The 27,269-nt window shown below is 37.4% G+C and overlaps 1 protein-coding gene, 1 long non-coding RNA gene and 1 pseudogene across 3 annotated transcripts; 2 read left to right on the top strand and 1 right to left on the bottom strand.

Annotated features, from left to right (window-relative positions):
- Positions 1–236: 236 nt before the first annotated feature.
- On the top strand, positions 237–2,644 carry LOC137711321 (non-specific lipid transfer protein GPI-anchored 7). The gene is made up of 3 exons (XM_068450550.2): positions 237–635; positions 734–778; positions 2,395–2,644. Exons 1-3 carry the CDS (start codon positions 311–313, stop codon positions 2,487–2,489), a joined length of 465 nt encoding a protein of 154 aa, XP_068306651.1. The 5' UTR covers positions 237–310; the 3' UTR covers positions 2,490–2,644.
- A 13,659-nt stretch (positions 2,645–16,303) lies between these two features.
- LOC148696361 (uncharacterized) lies at positions 16,304–25,573 on the top strand. 2 transcript variants are annotated; one of them, XR_015963643.1, is made up of 4 exons: positions 16,304–19,768; positions 20,127–20,206; positions 25,037–25,128; positions 25,214–25,570. It is a non-coding gene; the product is annotated as an uncharacterized LOC148696361 (long non-coding RNA). The 2 variants fall into 2 exon arrangements; XR_015963642.1 differs by having other exon boundaries at positions 25,037–25,573.
- LOC137709991 (protein FAR1-RELATED SEQUENCE 5-like) lies at positions 20,683–23,684 on the bottom strand (annotated as a pseudogene).
- Positions 25,574–27,269: the final 1,696 nt, after the last annotated feature.

Raw genomic sequence — 27,269 nt, 5'->3', positions numbered from 1 at the left:
CAACGTCAAATATTGAAATTATGAACGGGTCATCGTCGACTTGCGAATGCGTGTCTTTATTTTCTAGCACGGAAACGACGAGGATTTTTACTTTTTCTTTCCTTCAAGTCTTGCATTCACATTTCATAATCGAAAACTCGTGATTTACCTCCTACTTGAAATTAAATGTATGATTTACCTCCTTGTCCTCAAACCATAAAGCTGAATAAGTGACAACGGCTGTATATAAGCCTCACACGGCATTCGAAAAAATTAGTAAAGCCACCCATCTTCCCAATTTATTAGAGAGAGAGAGAGGAGAGGGAGAGAGATGGGCAGCTATAGCATTTCCAAGTTGGCGATGGCCACAGTGGTTGTGTTGTTAGGCATGGCAAGTTTGGTCGGACCGTCAGCCGGTCAAACGACGCCTGCTTGTGCTCAGGACCTCGTGCCCTGCGCTGACTACCTCAAGAACACAGCTCAGCCAGCTGCCAACTGCTGCACCGCCATCAAGCAGGCGGTGGCCACCCAGTTTGTGTGTCTCTGCAACCTCTTTTTCACTCCCGGACTCCTTGAGACTTTTGGCGGCAACGCCACTTCCGGTCTCAGAATCGCCACCGCTTGCGGCGAATCAATGGATACCGCCAAATGCAAAGGTACTATTGCTCAGTTCGCCATTTGTTTAATTTGGATTTTCTCAACTCGCCCGTTTCAGATCTTGAACTAATATGTTTTTGTGGTTTGATTTTCGCAGCTGCCATAGGTGCTCCTACACCAGAATCCACACCTGGAACCCCTGGTACCAAACTTTTCTCTTTCATATTATCATAGTTACACAAATTGTTTTATATCAATATTTAAATTTCAAAATTCAATTGGGTAATTTAAAATTCTGGTAGCAGAGATGGGATTTGTATTTAATCGCTGATAATCTTGTGTGTCTAAAACTGAGATCATAAACTGCGCTAAGGCATCCCTATACAACTGGGTCTGATGATCGGATCGGAAATACATGATTTTAATTCCAATCCAATAAGTATTGGAAATGCATCTCATTTTCAATTTCAAAATTTGTTTTTTGGTAAACCATAGATTTGATAGATTAGATGTTAGATTAGGGAGCCAACGGAGTTTAAACTCATGCTATGGTGCAAGGACAACACTTCTCTCCGCGTCAGTGGTAGAGGGCCACTTGCATTTTCAATTTCAGAATTGGAATTTCGGAGTATTCCTACAGTTGCCAAATTCAGTATTTTTCGAAATAGAATTATGTCGGAATTTCAAAATTATGCGAGTTATCTCTCTACATAATAGAAAATTACTTAGTTCTCTAATTCTCTTTTTTTGTATTTAATCTCTTCAAGGGAATTGTAATTAATAAAACAGTTACATATTTCAGTATATTGTATTACAAATACAAAGTCAATAAGTATAGTTTAAATGTATGCAAGAGTCATGCAAGTTTCGAAATTTCTGAACGGATTAGGAAATATTAAATAAATTCCGATTCCTATCCAGTTTTTTTTTTTTTAGATTTTGGAATTTCAGTTACGAATTTGAACCGGAGGAAATATTTAAGAATATTTTAACCCAAAATTAGTCGTAATTAGATATTGCTATCAAAGTTTCACCCTTGTCATACACCAACTAATTTTTCGAGATGTTAATAGCGGTTTGAGTTCAAAGTCAATGATAATTATGAGTGCTGAGAGAGAGTTTTTGTTTGGTCTGTCTCGGTTGCTATTAGATAACATAATCATTAGAGTAAGAAGAAGAATGTTATACATACAATTAAAATATCTTAAAAAATATCTATTTACATGGCACAATTACACTTTCACTTCACATGCCACGTAAGATAGCATTATTTTGAAAGTTACTCTCCCTAGCCCTGTTTTACAAACTTTTATGTTTTGTAATGAGTGGTGGCTGAGGTCTAACTCTAAGGGCACTTCACCTGGACGTGCCATGTGTTTCAGTGTAATTTGTTAACTTTTGTTGGTGCCTCCAAGTTTTACTGTCCTATTGAAATTTCAAAAGCAAGAAAATATATGTACATATATTCTTAGTTTTTTTAACTTTTAATATTTTTAATGTCCATATGATGCCAGATTGACACGTGGAACTCAGAATTATGATTTTAAGTATTAGACTTGGACGAAAAACTTGATATATGAAATGTTAAAAATCCAAGAAACTTCAAAGTAATAAATTGATATTTAACTTTATATTTTTATTTTCCACATCTTTTGGAATGTTTCTTGGGCATCAATCAAGAGTCAACGGTAATGTCATCGTACCTTTTCATTGAGTTGAAAATAAAAAAATCTTATGAATTTTTAGCAGTTAGCCAAGTCGTAAATTTAATGTGAAATCTAGCAGCTGGTGTTATAATATTGTGATTAATGTTTGTAGGAACACCGGGAAATGACGGTAGCGGTTCCGGCAAGGTTGAGTGGACTGGATTTTCTGCTCTGCTCTTATTATGGGCTTCTGTCATGTCATATTAGTCCTTGTTCATCAACTTATTTGAGTAGATTACTCGGGGTCACGATGAATTCACAGATTTGGAGATGTGTTATTTGATTCGTGTCGCTTCAGATTAATTTTTTCGAATAGTATTTTACTTTTTTACCTTGGATCATAGATGTTGGTCATTTTCTTACTCCTCTTACGTTGTCATTGGTTTTTTGTGGTGCTTTGAATCTTTGTAGACTTGGAAGAACTGGGGTGAGCATTGTTCTACTCTTACATTCATACACTGTTCTAAAAATTTCCATCTAGCGCCACAGCTAGTCACCGCTTTGATTAATCACTAGGCGTCACCATCCCGATTAATCACTAGGCGTTTGAAAATTAAGAAATGACGCCTATACTTGCTTAGGCGCCCTCCATAACCAGCCTAGGTCGCAACTCTCATTTAGATAGAAAATAGATAACTTTTATTTTGCATTTTGTTTATTTTTCATAAATTATAAAAGACTTGTTAAATACATAGATTGTCACATCCCGGCCTGATGCGATGATTATACGCCCACAAATTAAACCCTCTTTTTATCAATCGTAGTAAGTATGTAAGTAGGGATCGTTCTGGACCGGGGATTAGGAGGGATTGTTAATCACTTGGATTTGATTCAAAAACGTAAAAACACAATATAAAACACTATACTAGACTCAAAGAATGCAAAACTAAACTTTAAAACACTAAGACAAACCAAAACACTCAAAACAACACAAACACACTCAAATCTGCCTAAAAACCACTTTCTGGGCAGATTTGAGCACAAACACAAATTTGGATGAAATTAAGTTGTAACTTGACTCAAAACACTTATAAACACAAACTAAGATACTTTCTAACTAAATTGGACATTAAAGTAAAGGGGGATTTAGGTTTTGAAGAAATTAACTAAATGGACAGATTGCAATTAAAACAGAATGTAAAAATGAAATTGATGAAATGGAATGATGAGAAACTAGTTAGAGGGTTCCTTATCCACACATGAACATATGCATATAATTTGATTCCCAGTTATGATTTCAACAAACGATGAATGACAATGCTCCAAGTTAATTAGGTCCGCTTAAATTAACTTTCAGATTTCCCTAGATTCATTGGATTGAATGGAATACGCATTACAACCAAATTATTCTTAATCAAAGTCCCTAACTATGGAATACGCATGATAGAGACATTCAACAAAGATCATTAAGTTCAACGGAAATCATAAACATCGACTAGGCATTCATAACTATGGAATACGCATGATAATCCAGCCTAGGGTTTACTAAACACAATCGTGACTAGCGATTTTTACTACTCATGAATATAAGTTCATAACGATTAGGTGAAATTCCCTTATATCCTAGCATCAAGTTTAGGCATGCAAATTAAGTGTCGACCCTCAACCCACATACATAAACAAGTTCTTATCAAAACAGAAAAGTAAACCACATCTAAAGTTCATGAATTCATAACTGGAGTAAATCAAATCATAACCAACATATGTACATGGCTTCAAATTCGCCTCTAACTAAAAAGAAATTAGTTCCACATGTTTAATATAATTGAACAACAAGTTAAATTAAACATGAAAACAGAAACAAAAGAAGAAATAACTCCAAAAGTTAAAGATGAAATTGATGGAATTGAATGGAATGAAGGCTAGCTAAGGGGTTCATCTCCACACATGTTATACTTGCATAATAAAACGATTTCCAATTGCATTTCAATAAACCATGAAACTTAACGCCCGGGGTCAATTAGGTCCGCTTAAATTAACCGTCAAGTTTTCCTTAAGTTAATGAATTGGATGGGTTTGCGCAACGCAATTCACAACATTCTCCAAAAGTCCTTTACGTGAAAAGCACAATAAAGATACAATCAAAGATCATTAAGCATCATGAAAACTATAAGTGTTGACGAGGCATTCGTTACTATGGAATACGCATGAAACTTATGCCAAGAATTCGTTTAACGCGATTGTTTATAAGCAACCTCCACTACTTGTGAATATAAGTTCGTAACTATTAGGTGAAACTCACTTATATTCTAGCGTCATATTCATGCATGAAAATTAAGCGCGCATTCTCAATAAACATACATAAATAAGTTATCAATCAAACGGTTAAACAAATTGAATCCACAACTTATGAAACGCAATTAGAAGTAATCAAATCAAAATGCAAGCATAAACATATATTTCGAATCCCCCCCTAACCAAGGGGGGTTTAGTTCCTTATACGTACAAAACAAAGAGAATCAAAGAAACACCTAAACATTCCAACAACTCAAACTTGAATTGTATGAACGTTTAGGCCCTCTTCTCTTCCATTCCTCATTCGTACAAAACAAAGAGTATTGAAATTAAACATTGAAATCAAAGAAACACCTAAACATTCCAACAACTCAAACTTGAATTGTATGAACGTTTAGGCCCTCTTCTCTTCCTATTCGTTGTAGCACAAGGTCTAAGGATAGTTTGATGGTGTGAATGGTTTGGGGAGTGGTGTTTGGATTAATAGGGAAGGCACGGCAACAAGGGGTTTGTTGCTGGAATATGGATGATTTTCTGAATATGGAAGAATGTATGAATGGAATGGAATGGATGGAATTATGGTTGTGATGGGCACGGCCCCAAGGGACCAATTTCTGTGATGGAAGAGTGTATGTGAATGTGGCTGCAATGGATGCTTATTTATAGGTGAAGGAGAGGGAACATGACAGCTAGGAACTTGGTGGAAATCTGGAATGGTGATGGGAGATGCATGTGGCTGATTTATGCATGTGATTAAAGTGGAATGACAGCTAGGTTATGATGATGAATGCATGTGCAAATGCATGTGGAATGTGGCTGCAATGAAGGTGTTTTGCACGACAATGATGGGTTCTTTGGTGATGAATGTGGCTGCAAGGTGTGGATGATGATGAATGCATGTGCAATGACAGCTAGGTTGTGTGTGGAAAGCTGGAATTGCACAAGGACAATGCATGTGCACGGTTTTGGGAGAAAGAGGTGAATGGTGGCTGCAATTGATGAAGTAATGCACGGCAAAGGGGATTGTGGTGCAATGATGGTGTTTTGTGGCTGAATTGGTGGTGGAATTATGATGGGAGGCACGGCATAGAATGTGTTTGATTGAATGTGCATGTTAAGTGATAAATGTTTGGTTTATGATAAGTGATAAGTGTATGGTTATGATAAGTGATAAGTGTATGGTTATGATAAGTGATAAGTGGTGATGATAAGTAATGGGAAAGCATGTGGATTAGGTTGGAAAGCTGGAATGATGAAGTGGGAGTGCACGGCAAGGATATAGGAAAGGTTTAAATGTCCTAAAACTAAAGGGAACAAGGTTCCAACACTTTGGTCTTCAATTAGGTCTTCAATTTCATCCAACACTTTGGCTCCAAGCATAAGCTATCCATCCTTAGCCCAAAAGTGCTCCAAAAGTCTCCAAAATGCATCTTTTTGCTCCTTTAGCCCTTTGGACCTACAAACACACGAAAATAGCTTAAAGTACTAAAATAACTAAAGAAACATAACGTAAATGCACGAGAACAAGCCATTTAAGTCGCATGAATATGCTCCTATCAAATACCCCCACACTTATCTTTTGCTAGTCCTCGAGCAAAACAAAACAAAAGAAACTAAAAACAAAACAAAATGAACAAAACACAACCTATACCTTCCAACAATTGCCTCAGGGATTTCCAACGATACATAACAAGTTAAAAATCATCATTCCCATAGATTTTATTCATCTTTACACTTAAGTACATTCTTAATCATAGTCACCACATACTAGTTCACAATTAAGCATTTAAAACACATTTCGAATGTAGTAACATGCCTTAGAGAATTGCCTCAATTCCTTACTAGAATGCACTCTAATTTCACACAGATTTTCTGACTACACACCCTACACTAGTTATATGTGAGAGATTGATGTAAACATGAAAGACTAGTATCTCACATATGTTATAACAAAGAAAGCATTTTCTGGATTTACGATAATGACATGAATATGATCTCATGAATGGAATGCTACTACTTAGAATGAGAACCAGTGATTCCATATGCTTATACCAAATTCAAACTCCACAAATTGAACACATAACATCAAGATAGAAGTTGAGGGTAGTAACGGGGCTAAAGGTAATGGTTTAACAAAGAAAGGCAAAGTAAAACAAAGGTTCTTAAAGTAATAGGAAGCGAAGTAATGAAATTGACACTTAAACTCACTTTTAATGGCAGAAATCAACTTTTAAACACAAGGGAAGATTCATGCAACAACTAGGGTCAAATTCACTCTTTTGGACCCTTCCTTCAATAACCAATGCTTGTGAGATCATTCTCACTTATTTTTCAACTCTTTTTCTTTCTTTTCAACACTTTTCTATTTTCTTTTTATTTTTCCACGAATTTTTTTCTTTATTTCATTCTTTGGCCGTGCCCTATTATCTTCCCCCACACTTATTTTCTGCAATATATTGATCAAAAGGAGTTCATTCTAAGTCATGCTTCACTATCCTTTAAGAACAAGGGTATGGAAAGTCCTAATCTAGGCTAGGTGAGGATAATGTGGTTAACAACGAAAATAAGCTTGAAAAGGCTCAAAAGGGGTAATCCTACAATACATGTGAAAAGGGATAGGCTTTTTGGCTTTGGCTTGACTAACAACTTCATCTTATTGTATGTTATGCAATCAATATCATGCTTTGAATGAAACGGATATAAGTTCTAGCATTTAGTTCTATCATGATACAATTGCATTCTAAGTAGCAACCAAGCAAGGAATAATGAGATCATGCAACAACTTTAGAAAACAAAGAATCATAGAAAATAACTCTCCAAAGAAAGTAATGGCTCGAGTCTCACAGGGTTGTAGCGTTTGTTTGAGTTCCTTCCTTCAAGCATGTTACAAAAACGAATTTTTCTTTTATGATTGCATGTGAAGTCATACATTATAACCATAACCAAACATATACCAAGAGTAAATCAAACTTTCATCCATGTTTATAATTCTCTTTAACAGTCATGCAATTACAAACCAAATCCTCATCATTGTGTTGGAAGGTACCCTAAGACACAAACACACAAAAACGATTCAAAACACTATTTTTAGGCTTTTCAAAACGTGTTTTTCAAATTTTTATGTGATTTTCGGAGTTATAAAAACAAAACATAATAAAACACTCTAAAACATCTTAAAAACACCTTAAAACAGCAAGGAACAACATTTGAAGTTATGGGTGATAAAATCCCACGAATTTGCATTAACAACCTTAGTTACCCCCCCCACACTTAAATCAAACATTGTCCTCAATGTTTTAAGCATAGATTCACACAAAACATAAGTAAACACATAAACAACAACTAAACATACTAAACATGGCAGAATGTAACTAACAAAGAGAAGAGGTTAGGGATGCAAATCTGGGTATGGAGTGTAGATTCCATCTTCTCCTTGGTGATTGCATGGGTTGATCTTGGTGATTCCACAGGTTTTTTCTTGAACTGGTTTCCTCCCATCGTTGATTTTCCTTTGTGCTACTCTTGAACTGGGCAGCAGGATTCTTTTGGTTTCCCTCGAAGGTCTGAGCTTACTCCTTTTATCTGTTTCTTTGTTCAATCTCTCCAATTCGTATTGAAGAGGGTTAGAGGATAGCTCAGCATATGCAGTTGTTGCTTGTCTCTACATGCTTCAATGTATCATTTTCACTTGCCTTACTTGCTCCCATTTGCAGAAGTGGTCCCTTCTCTGGAAGTGTATCAACCGTTGAAGATGACTACTCGAGAGCAACGCTAGGTAAGCAACCAGGAATAGATTCCAGGTAGCCGGATCCAGATCGGAAGACTGACTCCAAGTGCCGGCTGATTGCTTCTTTTACTTTGCCATGCGAGTAAGAACAAGAACAAAGAAAAAGACAGGGAAAGAGCATGATATGAAATACTTTTGCTTTTGACCTTGATGATATGAGATACCTTTGTTTTTGAAGAAGCGGTGAATGAATCAGCACATGCTTCAATCTACCGTTTCTTCCTGGGTCATCTGTACTCCAGGCATCTGGTATCATCTTTGGCGAAGAAGAAAAAATTGAGTATTTCGAAAGGCTTTGCTGGGAGTGCGCCCTCAGAGGTGAGGAAGAGTTGGGCATTTTCTTCAGGTCTGCCTTGCCATAAAAGATGAAGGTCGACATATATAGGGATTTCCCAATAGCAAGTGGTGGTACTGTTCTTTTACCCTTATCAACAAACGTCTCTTTAATTTCTGAGCAAACGCTGGTGCGAGATTTATACGCACACAAATTAAACCCTCTTTTTGACAATTGTAGTAATGATGTAAGTAGGGATCGTTCTGGACCGGGGATTAGGAGGGATTGTTAATCACTTGGATTTGACTCAAAAACGTAAAAACACAAAAACACTATACTAGACTCAAAGAATTCAAAAATACTTTAAAACATAAACTAAACAGATTCTAAGCATTAAAGAACAAGAAAGTAAAGGGGGGGGGGTTTGATTTGACGAAATTAACTAAATTGCACAAATTGTAATTAAAGGCAAAACGTAAATATGAATGTGATGAAAATATGGATGATGGAATAGCCAAGGGGTTCTTCTCCACACATGTTATACTTGCATACAAGATTGATTTTCAGTTGGTCTTTCGATAAATTATGAAACTCAACACTCTGGGTTAATTAGGTCCGCTTAAATTAACCGTCAAGTTTTCCTTAAGTTAATGAATTGGATGGGTTTGTGCAACGCAATTCACAACATTCTCCAAAAGTCCTTTACGTGAAAAGCACAATAAAGATACAATCAAAGATCATTAAGCATCATGAAAACTATAAGTGTTGACGAGGCATTCGTTACTATGGAATACGCATGAAACTTATGCCAAGAATTCATTTAACGCGATTGTTTATAAGCAACCTCCACTACTTGTGAATATAAGTTCATAACGATTAGGTGAAATTCACTTATATTCTAGCATCATATTTATGCATGAAAATTAAGCGCGCATTCTTAATAAACATTCATAAATAAGTTATCAATCAAACGGTTAAACAAATTGAATCCACAACTTATGAAATTCCAACGAAAGTTAATCAATTCATATTGCAAGTATAAACATAGTTTCGAATCACCCCTAGCTAAAGGGGGTTTAGTTCCTCATAACTTTGAAATCAAAGAAACACCTAAACATTCCAACAACTTAAACTTGAATTGTATGAACGTTTAGGCACTCTTCTGTTCCATTCCTCGTACTTACAAAACAAAGAGAATTGAATTTAAACTTTGAAATCAAAGAAACACCTAAACATTCCAACAACTCAAACTTGAATTGTATGAACGTTTAGGCCCTCTTATCTTCCTCGTTGTTGTAGCACAAGGTCTAAGGTGAGGTTTGGGGGATTATGGATGATGTAGAATGATAGGTTTTGTGGAAGAAAGAAGGAAGTGATGGTGTTTGGATTGGTAGGGAATGCACGGCACAAGGGCAGTTTTTGTGTTGTGTGTTGTGTTGTGAATGAAATGAAATAATTGTGGCTGCAATGCATGCTTATTTATAGGTAAATGAGAGGGAACATGATAGCTAGGAATAGGTGGAAATGTGGCTGCAAGTTTGGTGAATGATTATGAGTGAATGCATGTGAATGTGGCTAGGTTGGAAAGCTGGAATTGCATGGTACCCCACGACATTGAGTGTGTTTGAGTGTTGTGGCTGATTTGTTTGTTGGTTAAAGATGCATGTGGATGTATTATACAATGGGAAAGTATGTGATTGACAACTAGGGTGAATGGTGGCTGCAATGATGAAGTGTGATGGCTGAAAATGGCAAGGGAAGTGCACGGCATTGGGTGTTTTTGGTGCATGTGGCTGCAATGTTGTGCAATGATGGAGGAATAAGTGCATGTGGTTGAATTGGTGGTGAATGTGCATGGCAAAGAATGGATTTGGCTGCAATGGTGTGGAATTGGGCTAAGGTTTAAGTGCATAAAATGGACCCAAATTGCTCCCCCTTGCATGGCAAGGAATGGTGTTTGTGTTAAGCCCATGGCAAGGTGTTATGTAATTGGGTTAGGGCCATTGTTTTATGTCCTCAAGTGCATACAAGGCCTTCAATTTCATCCAACACTTGGGCTCCAAGCATAAGCTATCCATCCTTAGCCCAATAGTGCTCCAAAAGGCCCCAAAACACTCCACAATGCATCCTTTCGTCAATACACGTCTTATGATCCTGAAAACACACAAAAGAAGCATAAAGGACTAAAATAACTAAAGAAACATAACGTAAATGTACGAGAACAAGCCATTTAAGTCGCATGAATATGCTCTTATCAAACGCCTCTTCGATTTCTGAGCGAGAGCCTCTTCGATTTCTGAATGGTAAAAGTAGTCACGGGAGCGGCTCTGTTACCACACGTTTTCTGAAAAGCAGAGAAAGTGTCGCCGAACTTTGCGCTTGTCGGAAAAAGTGTGTAGTTGCGATGATGATCTCCACGTGTTTTCGACTTTGTCAGATATCTTTTGACAAAGTTGAACGCGTTTTCTGAAAAGCCGCGAACGCGTCGCCGAACTTCACGCAGGAAAATCCGGATTTTTGAATTGGTGATCGTGTCGCCTTGGCTTTTTATAGCGATATCGATCACCACCAACATACACACTCTGAAGATTGCCCATTCTTGAAAATCGACTCCGGCCCTTTGAGATTTAACTTCATTCACCTCTTCTCTTTGAACACCTTTGAAAAAATGACTAACTCATCGAACCTTTGCTTAGACTTGAGTCTCAGCAGCGATCCGGTTGCGCCCCGTCAAGGTAATGTATGGCGCCCTTCTTTCTTATCTTCTAACGGTCCTCTTACAGGTGAAGACTCCATGATGACGGATGCAACAACAGCTACGATAGTAGCTAGGAACCTCCTCACTCCTAAGGATAGTAGGCTGCTTTCAGGACGGTCCGATGAGTTGGCCGTTCAAGAGTCCCTCGCTCTCAGTGTTCAGTGTGCAGGCTCTGTGTCCAACATGGGCCAACGCCTACTTGCTCGCTCCCGTCAGGTTGAATCGTTGATGGCAGAGGTGGAAAATCTCAAGCAAGAGATCAAGCAGCTGAAGTATGAGAATAGAAGTTTGCATGTGCTTGCAAACAACTATTCGACGGGCATGAAGAGGAAGCTTGATGAGCTGCAAGAATCCAATGGTCGAATGCAAAGTGACCGTCAAAGGCTTGCGGCTTTCTTCCAGAGGCACATTTTTCCTGGCTCATCAAGCGTTCCACCAAGTGTTGAGGCCTTGAATGATCCATCTTCAACGTCTCCCGCTCTGATGCCTCCCGCTCCGATGCCTCCCGCTACTATGCCTCCTGCTCCGATGCCTCGTAGTGGGGCTTCACGTAAACGACCTTTGTGAAGGCTACATCTGCTTTATTTTTTTTTATTTTTTTATTTTTATTTTTTATTTATTTATTTATTATTATTATTTTTTTTTTTATTTCACGGCATGGAATTTATCTTTGAATGGAAGGTGATACTTGAAATGATCCGGTAATAGTTTAAATTCAAGATTGGGTGCCTGAATCATTAACAACATATTAGTATAAAAGAAAATTGAAATTCGGGGAGGCGGCTTACCTATATGCTCCGACAAGAACTCAAGGATAAACACATCTTCCTTGAACGTTTCAGGAACTTTGCCCTTGGACAGATTTGGTATGAGGATTCTTCCTTGTTCATAAAATTCAACTTCCTTGGGGTTGTTTGTCTCAAGAACGTCCTCTTTGATGAATTCATGATATTCCCTATTTTGCACCTTTGGAAGGGCTTCCGAGATGTCTTTTTCACTTTCTTCTTCTTTGGAATTCATGAACCTGCAAGGAATAGGGAAATTTGTTGGAACAGGGTTAGACATAATTAAATTTGGAACAACCTTACTTGAATTAGATGAATTAGGGTCTTGAGGTGGCTGCGGCAAAGGTGTTTCCACCCTTTCAGTGGCTTTGTCCAACTCCTCTTCCTCAAATTGCAATCTTTCATCTTCCTTGCGATTTGATTTTGATGGTTGAGGGTCCGTTCTAACCTCCTTGTCACTTGGCAACATGATTTCCTTGGCAGTTTCAAATTCTTCCTTTGGATTTGCAATGGTTGAACTAGGGAGTTCGCCTTGGTCTCGAAACTGTCCTACGAACTCCGCGATCTGCCCAATTTGCTTTTCCAAGTGGTCCAACCTTATGTCTTGATCTTTCCTCTCTTTGTTTCGAGTTTGGATTCCCTGCGTCAAAGTAGTAAGTAATTGAAAAATCTTATCATTATCACTTGAATTACCTACATTGCTTTGGGCAGGTTGTGGTGGCTGCATAGGCGTTGAATAGAACTCATCATATGGCGGCCAATATCCTTCTTCTTGAACATGTTGAGGTTCCCACCACATCGAGTTTGAATGATCACCCCAATCTGAATTGTAAGTATTGGAAAACACGTTATTCCTTGATTGAAGATCAAATGTACCAACGCTTTGCAATTGGGACCTTTCCATGAGCTGTGACAAAAGAGAAGCATTATCAAGTGCCATGTTGTGCTTCTCTAGTACTTGATTTCAACAAACAAAACACAAATAAAAAACTAAAATACTTAACAGAAACTAAAACTAAAACTAATAAGAAAACGAAAATAACAATCCAAAGGATTAGCAAAGTTGCTAATCCCCGACAACGGCGCCAAAATTTGATGCGATGATTATACGCACACAAATTAAACCCTCTTTTTATCAATTGTAGTAAGTATGTAAGTAGGGATCGTTCTGGACCGGGGATTAGGAGGGATTGTTAATCACTTGGATTTGATTCAAAAACGTAAAAACACAATATAAAACACTATACTAGACTCAAAGAATGCAAAACTAAACTTTAAAACACTAAGACAAACCAAAAGACTCAAAACAACACAAACACACTCAAATCTGCCTAAAAACCACTTTCTGGGCAGATTTGAGCACAAACACAAATTTGGACGAAATTAAGTTGTAACTTGACTCAAAACACTTATAAACACAAACTAAGATACTTTCTAACTAAATTGGACATTAAAGTAAAGGGGGATTTAGGTTTTGAAGAAATTAACTAAATGGACAGATTGCAATTAAAACAGAATGTAAAAATGAAATTGATGAAATGGAATGATGAGAAACTAGTTAGAGGGTTCCTTATCCACACATGAACATATGCATATAATTTGATTCCCAGTTATGATTTCAACAAACGATGAATGACAATGCTCCAAGTTAATTAGGTCCGCTTAAATTAACTTTCAGATTTCCCTAGATTCATTGGATTGAATGGAATACGCATTACAACCAAATTATTCTTAATCAAAGTCTCTAACTATGGAATACGCATGATAGAGACATTCAACAAAGATCATTAAGTTCAACGGAAATCATAAACATCGACTAGGCATTCATAACTATGGAATACGCATGATAATCCAGCCTAGGGTTTACTAAACACAATCGTGACTAGCGATTTTTACTACTCATGAATATAAGTTCATAACGATTAGGTTAAATTCCCTTATATCCTAGCATCAAGTTTAGGCATGCAAATTAAGTGTCGACCCTCAACCCAAATACATAAACAAGTTCTTAATCAAAACAGAAAAGTAAACCACATCTAAAGTTCATGAATTCATACCTGGAGTAAATCAAATCATAACCAACATATGTACATGGCTTCAAATTCGCCTCTAACTAAAAAGAAATTAGTTCCACATGTTTAATATAATTGAACAACAAGTTAAATTAAACATGAAAACAGAAACAAAAGAAGAAAGAACTCCAAAAGTTAAAGATGAAATTGATGGAATTGAATGGAATGAAGGCTAGCTAAGGGGTTCATCTCCACACATGTTATACTTGCATAATAAAACGATTTCCAATTGCATTTCAATAAACCATGAAACTCAACGCCCCGGGTCAATTAGGTCCGCTTAAATTAACCGTCAAGTTTTCCTTAAGTTAATGAATTGGATGGGTTTGCGCAACGCAATTCACAACATTCTCCAAAAGTCCTTTACGTGAAAAGCACAATAAAGATACAATCAAAGATCATTAAGCATGATGAAAACTATAAGTGTTGACGAGGCATTCGTTACTATGGAATACGCATGAAACTTATGCCAAGAATTCGTTTAACGCGATTGTTTATAAGCAACCTCCACTACTTGTGAATATAAGTTCGTAACTATTAGGTGAAACTCACTTATATTCTAGCGTCATATTCATGCATGAAAATTAAGCGCGCATTCTCAATAAACATACATAAATAAGTTATCAATCAAACGGTTAAACAAATTGAATCCACAACTTATGAAACGCAATTAGAAGTAATCAAATCAAAATGCAAGCATAAACATATATTTCGAATCCCCCCCTAACCAAGGGGGGTTTAGTTCCTTATACGTACAAAACAAAGAGAATCAAAGAAACACCTAAACATTCCAACAACTCAAACTTGAATTGTATGAACGTTTAGGCCCTCTTCTCTTCCATTCCTCATTCGTACAAAACAAAGAGTATTGAAATTAAACATTGAAATCAAAGAAACACCTAAACATTCCAACAACTCAAACTTGAATTGTATGAACGTTTAGGCCCTTTTCTCTTCCTCTTCGTTGTAGCACAAGGTCTAAGGATAGTTTGATGGTGTGAATGGTTTGGGGAGTGGTGTTTGGATTAATAGGGAAGGCACGACAACAAGGGGTTTGTTGCTGGAATATGGATGATTTTCTGAATATGGAAGAATGTATGAATGGAATGGAATGGATGGAATTATGGTTGTGATGGGCACGGCCCCAAGGGACCAATTTCTGTGATGGAAGAGTGTATGTGAATGTGGCTGCAATGGATGCTTATTTATAGGTGAAGGAGAGGGAACATGACTGCTAGGAACTTGGTGGAAATCTGGAATGGTGATGGGAGATGCATGTGGCTGATTTATGCATGTGATTAAAGTGGAATGACAGCTAGGTTATGATGATGAATGCATGTGCAAATGCATGTGGAATGTGGCTGCAATGAAGGTGTTTTGCACGGCAATGATGGGTTCTTTGGTGATGAATGTGGCTGCAAGGTGTGGATGATGATGAATGCATGTGCAATGACAGCTAGGTTGTGTGTGGAAAGCTGGAATTGCACAAGGGCAATGCATGTGCACGGTTTTGGGAGAAAGAGGTGAATGGTGGCTGCAATTGATGGAGTAATGCACGACAAAGGGGATTGTGGTGCAATGATGGTGTTTTGTGGCTGAATTGGTGGTGGAATTATGATGGGAGGCACGGCATAGAATGTGTTTGATTGAATGTGCATGTTAAGTGATAAATGTTTGGTTTATGATAAGTGATAAGTGTATGGTTATGATAAGTGATAAGTGTATGGTTATGATAAGTGATAAGTGATGATGATAAGTAATGGGAAAACATGTGGATTAGGTTGGAAAGCTGGAATGATGAAGTGGGAGTGCACGCCAAGGATATAGGAAAGGTTTAAATGTCCTAAAACTAAAGGGAACAAGGTTCCAACACTTTGGTCTTCAATTAGGTCTTCAATTTCGTCCAACACTTTGGCTCCAAGCATAAGCTATCCATCCTTAGCCCAAAAGTGCTCCAAAAGTCTCCAAAATGCATCTTTTTGCTCCTTTAGCCCTTTGGACCTACAAACACACGAAAATAGCTTAAAGTACTAAAATAACTAAAGAAACATAACGTAAATGCACGAGAACAAGCCATTTAAGTCGCATGAATATGCTCCTATCACGGCCCCGGCCCCCATCACATCCCGAGCTCGACTCCACCGTAGCATGATATTGTCCGCTTTGGGCCCCGACCACGCCCTCACGGTTTTTTTCTGGAAACTCACACGAGAACTTCTCAATGGTTACCCATCCTAGGATTGCTCTCGCGCGAACTCGCTTAACTTCGAAGTTCCGATAGAACCCGAAGCCAGTTAGCTCCCAAAAGGCCTCATGCTAGGTAGAGATGGGAATATACATATAAGGCTTAAAGGATCCACTCCCCTGGGCGATGTATGATGTTACAATCCATCCCCCTTAGGGGCCTGACATCCTCATCGGCACACTTCCGTCCAGGGATTGGCTCTGATACCAAATTGTCACATCCCGGCCCAGGCCCCCATCACATCCCGAACTTGACTTCATTGTAGCACGATATTGTCCACTTTGGGCCCCGACCACGCCCTCACGGTTTTGTTTCTGGGAACTCATATGAGAACTTCCCAATGGGTTACCCATCCTAGGATTACTCTCGCGCGAACTTGCTTAACTTCGGAGTTCTGATGGAACCCGAAGCCAATGAGCTCCCAAAAGGCCTCGTGCTAGGTAGAAATGGGAATATGCATATAAGGCTTAAAGGATCCACTCCTCTGGGCGATGTGTGATGTTACATAGATGAACACACATTATATGTTTGTTCCTTATGTTTTCATTATGTTCTATATTTTATAATATATTTGTCATTCTATTTCTTAGTTTATATATCCTAAAGAAATTATGTTTTTTTTTTTTTTTTTTTTATAAACGATAATATTTATGCTAAAGGAGTGAGACAGTAGGCTAAGCCTTACAATGAGTTTGCCATAATAATATGGTTCAATTTTGCATTTGGCGAGAATCGAACCTAACAACTCTCGCATACAAGTGAAAAAGAATACCACTAGATTGTAGTACTAAGTGGTTGAAATTATTTAGTTTTTAAATATAACCAGACACTTATTTATACAATATTTAATTAATTTACTTAAATCCGTCTAGGCCCCTGCCTAGCTGCCCAGCTGCCTAGGGACTAGGCCCCAATCCGCTGCCCAGCTAATGCCTAAGCTCTTTTAGAACCTTGCATTCATGTGATTTCGGGAAACCACATTCTATTATGTCATTTATAAAGTAGGGATCTAAACCAAACACGTTGCGTTTAGAGTTAAACAAGTTCTTATATATCTTTATTATTCTGTAATTGTAGTTTATGAGATTAAATCTCTAAAAATAGATACAAATAACCTTCCTTTCTCAAGTGGAGACTGATATTCTTTTCTACCAGAATATGGCCTTCCCCTTCTTTTAGAATTTGGACTATCCGACCTCTCTCTTTTAAGCTGTTCTTAGCCATCTATACAGAAAATGGCATTACTTAAATGGTTTGTCAAGAAATATGGATGCTATTGGAAATGACTTGACTAATTGATCCATGTTAAAAATTATACGAAATGAGCATAAATTCTTGGTAGTTCACACACGAAATTGGTGTGATCATCTTTGTTTTTCAAGTTTAAACGTCTCCTTGGCTTATCTTGACACACTCCGAACCTGAATGTTCACCTGGACTTTGAATCGAGCTGTGCTGGCTGACACCAGAAAGGTGACAAAGCCATAAAGTGTAGTGATGTGGAAAATGTGAGTAAATTTAAACCAGAAGTGCCTAAATGGAAGAGTGCGCATGTGAGCGGAAATGAACCTATTTCACACGTGATGCTAGAGCATAAGTAAAGTACAGTTGTTGATCCTAAAAACTGCCTAGCTTACGTGTCTCACAGGCTGAGTAATTAATAAGGTAACTACATCATTCGGTCGAATGCGGGGCGTGCTAACTCGTCGGTCGAACTCGGTCGGGGAGTAAAATGAATGTTGATGTTTGTGTTGGATGTGCTGCTAACTTTTGCGTCTTGCGAGTGCGGCTGAGGGAGGAACTCGTCTGGGCCTTTGGGTTCTAGAGCTTGAAGACAAGGTTGCTAGTTTCTTTTAAGTTCACGAATCATCGACGCTGGGTTCCGCCTCAGTAATTATATTTGTGAGAATATAAGTACGCCGAACTAGTACGAGATTGTACGGACACAAATACTCAGAAAAAGATAAGTGTCTTGATTGTAAATGTGGTTCAGCCGTCGTAATGCTGAACTTTAAAATGTGCTTACGAATATCCAATCATAAAATAAACTCAGCTTTCAATGTGCCAAGCGTGGTAACACTTCACTTCGCTAAGAAGGCTGATGAAATGACCTCTTCCAACAAGGACTTAGAAATCCTCGTTGATCGAGACTTGGATAGAAAACCAGTCAGTCTCGAAGCAGTGCTGTTTATCCAAACTGAAGATGTTGCCAGTTGCCTTCACATTGTTGTTTATCCAAACTAAAGATGTCTTGGGGGGGAAAAAGAAAATAAAAATCTCAAGTTGTTTGAGAGGTTTGTGCAGGGCAGTTGTGTGTTGAATTGGAGGGCCCATTTTTCGCATTGCTGATGCTTCTGTATTTATATAACATATTTACCTTGGCATAGCCTGACAATTTTGTAGAGCTCATTTGCAACTCAAACTAGCGAAACTGATCCGTGCCATAGTAGACACAACCAATTTTTGTATAGAGTCTATAGATGTGTGTGAGTGTTATCACTAGAAACCTTTAGGAGACACAACTCCTACTAAGGACACCAAGAGGTTTAAAGGCTTGTTGCACATGTTGAATGCAATTGTTCAGCCATCGAAAATGGTCTAGTTAGATTTTTTTTTTTAGTTTGTTTGTTTTTAGTTTTAGTTTTGCTCTAGCATTAGCAAAAATCAAGTTTCGGTGTATTTGATAACTCGTATATTTCATACATTTATATCATCCATTCCTAGTCTCTTTGTGATATTTATTAGTTAAACTGCTTAAGTTTTACCCTCTTTTATGTTGGTGTGCAGTTAATCATATTGTAGAGTCCATTTTAGAGAAAATGAGGCAAAATGGTGCTGAAAGTGGAAATTAAATACGAATGCTAATGTTGAGAGAGAATCAAAAGGAGATAATTGAAGATGGTGCTGAGTTGAGGTCTAATTAATATTTAAAGATGAATTTGGCCATTTAGAAGACCAATAACAGAAAAAGAAAAATGTGCAAGATAAAGGTTTAATTACAAGGATATTTTAGCATTCTGTAACAACCTATTTTACCTTCTTACACAATAAGAACCAAACCTCGTTCACGCTTGGAAGCCCAAAGGTTAACGGCGTCTTCTCCAATGAGAGAGGACTCCAATCGTCATTCTCCCTCCCGCTCACACTACCTCTCCCTCTTCCTCTCCCTCTTTCTCTCCCTTCCTCTCTCTCTCTCTCTCTCTCTCACAGACTACCTCTCCTTGCTCAAACAACCATCAACCCAGAGTGGCAATGGCAAGCTTCGAGCAACGACGACGAGCTGTAAAATTGAATAGAAAAGCTAGACAATCTTGAAAAACAAGGAATCGGGTACGTTTTCGAAGAATGACATCTTACTTTTTCTCCATTCTCAATTTTTAGGTTCAATTTTTATGATGTGAGCAGGGTTTTCTCTTATTAGGATTTGCTCTTGTCATTGTTAAATTTGTTCGAATTATTTAAAAATTGAATTCAATTTTTTCAATTCTCCTTTTTCTTTTCAATTCCAATGGAACCGAATGATCCATTCTCTGATGTATTATTCGATAGTAGGCTATTTTCATCCCTTCTGTTATTGTTATTGGTGTTGGTATATCAGGGATTGCAGTTGCACGAATTCTGGGTTTTTTTGGGTTTTATTTTTTATATTTTTGAGTATGTTTTCTTTTTTGTGTTTGAATACAACTAGGTTGAAGAGCTGCATAAAGGACAGCCACAAGGGCAAAGCCATACAAAGCAGAGTTTCCAATGCCGTGATGTCAACCATCTGTGAGTATTAGCTTCCATTTTCCATTTTCATGCCCCTTGATTGGTTTTACAATTTGGTCACTTTTTTAAGATGTATTGTGTTCCATTTTTTCTGGGAGTTGTCAAGATTCTAGTAATCAACTTGTTCCATTCAATGACGCCCATATAATGAAAGGTATTGTGTTCATATGTTTTCCAAAATATCTCGAATATCATAATCTGTGGGTCATTTGTGTGCAAGATGTTCATTACGAGGACAAGGAATTGAGAGAAGCACAAGCTCTTCCTAGCTATCACTGACACATCTTAGATGCCTAGAGTGGAAGGAGTTGATGTCTCTATCTGATATAAATAATGTCTTTGTATATGCTAATGACTATGGTCTAATATGGACATACATTGTTTCTCAAATTGGTATGAAAGGGTAAAACAATATGTGAGATTCGTCTTAGTTTCATTTATAATTTTGGGTTGGAATCTATGTGAGATTCGCCTCTTTCAAATCCTCTCTATAAGTCAAACAAAGTTTACTACCTTATGTGTTCTCAAGGAAAACATTTTTGTTTTCATGTACATCTGAAAGTGTCTTTCTCCTTTTTTTTAGTTTTACTTAATTAGGACATTGTCATTTGTGTATCGGGTCAGAGTGTATACGTATTGATGCAGAGTTACATTGAGACACCTACAAAGGAATACATGAGAAAATCAACATATGAAACCAGTTTGGCTCCTTAGTAGTACATGAAAAATAAGACGTTTAGTGAAAGGAAATTTTGTCGTTTGATGAACAAAAACCAAAATAGCAATAGCAATCTCCAAAATTATCACCAAAGTAGCACTTGACTTGTGATATCCCTTCAGTTACTTGTTTAATAGAGTACAAGTTCAACAAAACGATTACAACATTTTCTCCAATTCAATAGAAATTGCCTCCATGGTCTCTATCTTCTCATTTTCTAGGACCCTTGTTTGCACTGTTACTTTGTGAAAGGCTATGATGGTGCGTCATAACTTCCTATAAATTACCAAACAAATTATTTTATATAAAATCATTCCTAAAAACAATACAATAATACTTCTTAGATTATACTAGTTACCTGGAAATGTTGAATAAGAGGAATGCTATTATGAGATTTTGTAAATGGACCAAAAAATGGTACTTGAGTTCCATTCTCAATACATGATCCCTATAATAGTGAAATATATAAACATGTCATAATAGGAAAATTATACATATATAAACAGAAATCATTTGTACGAATATAAACAGTAATTAAATTATACTAGTTACCTGAAGCTGAAGAAGTTGCTGATTTGTGAAAGGCATGCTTCCGTGCTAATTAGTTGCACTTATATTTGTGCTTGGAAATGATACTTGGGTTCCAACATTCATATAGGTCCCTGCTAAAAACATGATTTTTTTTATATGGAGTTTCTTTTTATAAAACAATGAACAAAATAAAATTAAATATGAAAATGATATCTTACTTAAAGTTAGCACATTGAACATAGGATATCCATGTCGAATAACCTGTTGCTCATTTGAATTGCCACTAAAGGGAGCACAATCTTGTTATATTCATAATGAAAAGAAACAATTCCTAAATGAAAACATAATCCACATAACTGGGCATAATGATATATAATTTATAACATATTTATGATGAATTACAACATGTACTTTCAAGTGGGTGACTTTTCTTGTTGAAGATTTGGTGGCTTTTGTTTGTGGCTTCCCACGCCTTCCAAGCGGGTCTTTGAATCTACTACGCGGACGTCCAACAATAGTTTTTCTTTTAACTTCGCGTGCTATGACCTCACACTTGTCATCAAGTTGTATCATTTCCTTATGCTCGCTTGCACCACTTTCACCATCAAAAGCTTGACCTTTTTGTTTACTTGCAACACTTTCACCATCTAAAATTTGACCCTCTTGCTCAATTGCTCCACTTTTTCGTACTGAAGCTTGACCTTCTGATGTTTTATTAGTACATGTATTTCTTGACAATTTTTTTTTTTTCATTTCTTCCAAACCTTTTAGCATATCAACTAAACACTCATGAGCATATGTTGTGAACTTCTCATGTTCTACTGTTAAGGATGCTATCTCACAAAAATTATGACACAAATGGCTATAACGCCTCCCTATAGACTCCTTAGCATGGCCATTTCCCTCACCTCCACAATAATTAGTTATGCTTCAACCCTTTGCATCTCTTGTCCATCACTTTAAAAATGTAATCATGCAGGATTCTTTTCACATTCTTCTTGTCTAACAATTTTAATGCACGACAACATAAAATCCCAACAAAGCTGAACTTCATGCAACTACATGTGATTCCTTCTATTAAAGCTTTAAATTTCACAAAATGCTCTTGAGGTTTGCCATTATAAGTTACCTTGTACTCATATATCATCCCAGACTTGCTAACTTTGTATGTATTGTAATTCAGGATACACATGTACTCCTTTTGGAATAGTCTATAGACTTCTGGGGCATAAATCTCCGCTGCATGTCGCAACATCTCAACATTAATTAATAACATGGGTGTGTTTGCATCATCTTGAAATCTGCAATTAATTCCTCATATCGTCGATCTTCTAAAAGCCTCTCATAATGCTCAAAGAAACGCAAAAGAATGTGACTTGGTTTTAAGTACTTCTTTAACACGTTATTCATACTTTCACTACGTTGGGTACTCATCATGTTGGCAGTGAAAGTATGTATCCTATATACTAATGCCCATTTTTCCTTCATAGCAAATAAATCCTTCAACCACTTATGTCCCTTGAGGTCATATTTCTCAATCATATCATTCCATCCATAAAGCCATTCTTCCTCATCCTCATACTTATATAAACAAGTACCCAAATCAGAAGCAAAATCGACTTGACCTGTTAAACACATGGCTCAAATTTGTGGCAGCATTTTGATAAATATGCCACACGCACAAGCGATGGTGAGATTCATTAAAATTTTTTGATATTTCTTCAGCCATTGCAGCAGGTTGATTTGTCAATATGGTTTTTGGTTGCTTCCCAGACATTGCTTCCAAGAAAGCCTCGAATAGCCATGAAAAAGAATCAGCACTTTCATCATATAGCAAAGCTGCACTGAAAACTACTGTTTGTTTACGATGATTAACACCAATAATTGGTGCAAATGGTCTACCATACTCATTTGTCCAATACATTGTGTCAAAACAAATGACATCTCCAAAGAGACCATAATCACTTATTGAACGTGAATCTTCTCAAACATATTTGTGATCATATCATCTTTATCAAGCTGCACCGAGTAAAAACTAGACGAGTCCTTCACTTGCATTTTATGAAAAATATTGCAATATAGCCCCAACATCTCATTTCGATAATCTTTATCAAGAAACCCAAGATTCTCTCACCCACCAACTTCTCTGCTCATCAATTCCATAGTTGCTTTTATTGGTATTCCTAACTTATCTGCATTATCGACATGCGCCTTTTAAGTTTGGGACATCTTACTATTAATCTTCAACATGTGCTTCACAGGGGTTCGAACCAAAGCATGATTATGATTTGCATCAAAGGAAACAATCTTAAATTTTCCTTTCTTTTTAAGAAGGCACGTCATGTGGGCTTGACAATCGACCCTTGAAACTGGTTGAGTATAAGTTGTACCTTTAACTGGCTCGTCATTTTCTTCGAAAACCTTGTCTTGAACAAGTGTGAGTTACTCTTGTTACAATACCCGCATTGTTTTTTTTTTTTTTTCCTTCCAATGATGCTTCCTCACATCAAACCCTTATCTCTAGCATAGTTGCAGTAATAATCGTATGCGCCCTCTTTAGAACTAAACTCCATTCCATGTTCTAGATCTCCCATTATTTCTTTGCTTTTATTCAGCTGAGGAGGTCCCAGTTCCATCATGGCTTTAGGATGACCAGTAGGTGAAGAATTTGCACCTTGTAAATCATCTTCATCACTAGGTAATGACTCACTATCTAATCTTGTAGGTTCTTTGTTCACTATAACCTGCAACATAACATTAATACCAGAGACATGAAATATGCTCTTCCTTATTCATTTGCTTTTATTCTATTGCATCTCAAATATGTTCTCCATTATTCATTTGCTTTTATTTTGTTGCATCTCAATATGGGACGAAACAGAGCCCACTCAATACAAATATTGCAATTTTCAAACCCAAAGCCACAACCTTTGTGAAGAAAAATAACCATCCAAAATTTTGAATGCAAATTCAAATCATATAAAACTGAAAACATACCATCAAATACAGTAGAGAATGGATCCTCTGGATAGGCGCATAGGTGGATGATCGTTGTTGTTGTTGTTGGTCATTGTTGTTGCTTGGAGTTCGCTGTGTTGCTCTGGGTGGATGGTGGTCTAAGCGAGGAGAGGTAGTCACACAGAGAGAGATAGAGAGAGAGAGAGAGAGAGAGAGAGAGAGAGAGAGAGAGAGAGAGAGAGAGGGAGAGGTAGTGTGAGCGAGAGGGAGAAGGACGATTGAAGTCCTCTGTCATTGGGAGAAGAAGCCGTTAACCTTTGCGCTTCGAAGCGTGAACGAGGTTTGGATATTTTTTGAAAAAAAAAATTACACATGTTAAATTCTTATTGTGCTATGTAGATTGGGCATTATGAAGGGTCCTGACTATTCAGGACTCAAGTATTGTCCTTAAATGAATGCAATTTACATTATTGAAACATGCATTTTTAAACTTTCGTTTTCGTTAATGTCAATTATTGTGGGTTAACTCTACAAAATGCGAATAGTCTGTCTTTGTGTTTTAGGGTTGGTTTTTCCACCTAAAGGCAACTCCTCAAATTGTAAATTGAACCAAATGTGCACAGGATTGAAGAATACTGTCCCAAATATGATAGGCTTCGCAAACAAAGAGAGGACAAAATGATTGAGTGCGGGAGGCAACGCTGCCTTGCTGAAGGTCATTAAGGATCTTGAAGTTCATTGCATGGAAAAGATTATCTATGTTGATTTTGGCTCATTTGGTGCTTTTTTTTTTTTTCAAGGCCACATATAAAATGGCTAAAAACCAAGAGGAGTCATTTTCTAATAGAAGGTGTGGAGGCATCAGGAATGCCTGGTGGCTTTCCAGCAAGCTTGGGTGAAGGGATTCCAGGAGGAATCCCTGGTGGCCTGCTGGGTGGAATGTTTCAAGGAGGAATGCTTAGAGGGTTCCACCCAGCATGGGTGGAGGCTTTCCAAGAGGTGCTCTTGGAGGTTTCTATTAAGGATAAAACTATAAATATCTCTTCAAGAGATTAAATGTAGAGGCTAAGCAATTGCTACAGTTTCTTAGGACAGTTAGTAGTTTGTTAGACTTGGCTTACATGTATATATACTCAAATGTAATCTTATTACAATTAATGAAATAAAAATACATTTCCCAATATGGTATCATTGCTTCTCTATCTAACGACCACTTTCTTTTGATCTTCTACTCCGATTAGCTTCCCTACTTGCCACTTTAAACCCTAATTATTTCAGCTATGGTGACTTCTGTATCTCTGTCCTCTGATACGTACTCTCAAGTGCATCTCTCTTCTCCGGCGATTCCAAGCCCTAATTCCTCAACCTTTTATGCAATTACCTCAATCACAATCAGAGGCAGAATTCATATCACAACAATAATCAGAGGCAGAATTACAATAATAATTGTGGAGGCTGCAACTACTTTCAACTTTCTAGCAAGAAATATCCATGTCAAATCTATAGGCAATTTGATCATGAAGCTTGGGATTGTCCTCATTACATGAATGCAAATTACAGTGCCAAATCTTCTCACTCAGCAATGGTGGTAAACACATCAAATTCTGCTCCTATTTAGATTGTAGACTCAGGTGCTATATCTCACATGACCAACTCTTATGCCAATGTTCATAATCCAGAAGCTTATACAGGACCTGAACAAGTTTACACCAGTGATGGAAAATGTCCCATCTCTCATTCTGGATCTTCTATTTTGCCTACTGCACATTACAATTTCCAATTAAAAAATGTGCTTCATGTCCCTGTTCTTAAGCAAAATCTACATGGATGCAAATTTCTGTCGTCTCTTCCTTTGATGAAAATGCACCTATAAATTAATAACACCTAAGATTAAGGCCAAAAGCCTCACGCGCCCCAATGAATGGGAGGTTTTGGCCGAAGAATCTACGATGTCAAAGTTAGAATTCTAATAAGAACGTGTTTGAGTGGCTATGGGAAGCAAAAAGCCTCTTTAGGGGTAACTTAAGCTTACAAAATTTTGGAGATAAATGATGTATTTATAAGAGAAAAAGAGGAGATGGGTTAGCCTTCTAGTGTTTAGAGGTGGCCGGCCCTTGGCTTGCGTTTAAATGGGAATATTCCAAGATATTTGTGTAAATAAATATCTTGAAGTAATTAGGTAAATATCTTAAATAAATGGAATTAGGATTACTTACTTGAAAGAGGCCTTCTCTGATTAGGAATGCATTTATGATAAGAACAAGGGATTATTCTATCATAAATACCTTTGATGTTTTCTACTGGCAGGGATGCCTTGAGCAATCATTGATCTCTGCCTGCTCTACCTTATCTGCGCGTGGTAAATGAGGCTGTTCTCTACTCATTTAATAGAGACAGTCTTGTGTTTCTTGGGAAATAATCTACGTGTCAGCTCCAATATTTTTGAGATTATTTTTGGCTCCACAAATGCCTCCACACCTGCTGGGCTGCTTGCAGGAAGGGGTAGGAAGTGTAGGAATCTAAAGTTGCAATGAAGTTTATGTCCCAATTTGATGTAGATTCCCTCTTTGATTTGGAATTTAAATTCTTCCAGGAAGGGGAATCTAATTGCCATCAAAACCTATTTAAGTCTGCGTCAAGCAGGGGATTAAATAAATTTGGAGTACAACTAAAACCTCGCAAGAAAGAGAGAAAGCCAGAGGATATTTGTTCCCCCTCCCATGGTAATCTTAATTTTCTTCTTCTCCACGGTAAGAAAATTTTAATTTTCTCCTTCTTCTTGTTTTTTCGAAGGGGGTCGAAGAGGTGATAAAAAGTGGGAGTAGTGGGATGCTATGCTGCTGCCAAGGGAGCTAT

The sequence above is a fragment of the Pyrus communis genome, chromosome 6 (genome assembly GCF_041283825.1).
Source record: "Pyrus communis isolate YQ-2024b chromosome 6, ASM4128382v1, whole genome shotgun sequence".
Classification (NCBI taxonomy): domain Eukaryota; kingdom Viridiplantae; phylum Streptophyta; class Magnoliopsida; order Rosales; family Rosaceae; genus Pyrus; species Pyrus communis.
This window is presented reverse-complemented; position numbering and strand designations above follow the sequence as displayed.

Coding starts and splice junctions, on each gene's coding strand:
- LOC137711321 (XM_068450550.2), top strand. CDS start 311: ATGGGCAGCTATAGCATTTCCAAGTTGGCGATGGCCACAGTGGTTGTG. Junction 636..733: donor GGATACCGCCAAATGCAAAG/GTACTATTGCTC, acceptor TGATTTTCGCAG/CTGCCATAGGTGCTCCTACA. Junction 779..2,394: donor ATCCACACCTGGAACCCCTG/GTACCAAACTTT, acceptor TAATGTTTGTAG/GAACACCGGGAAATGACGGT.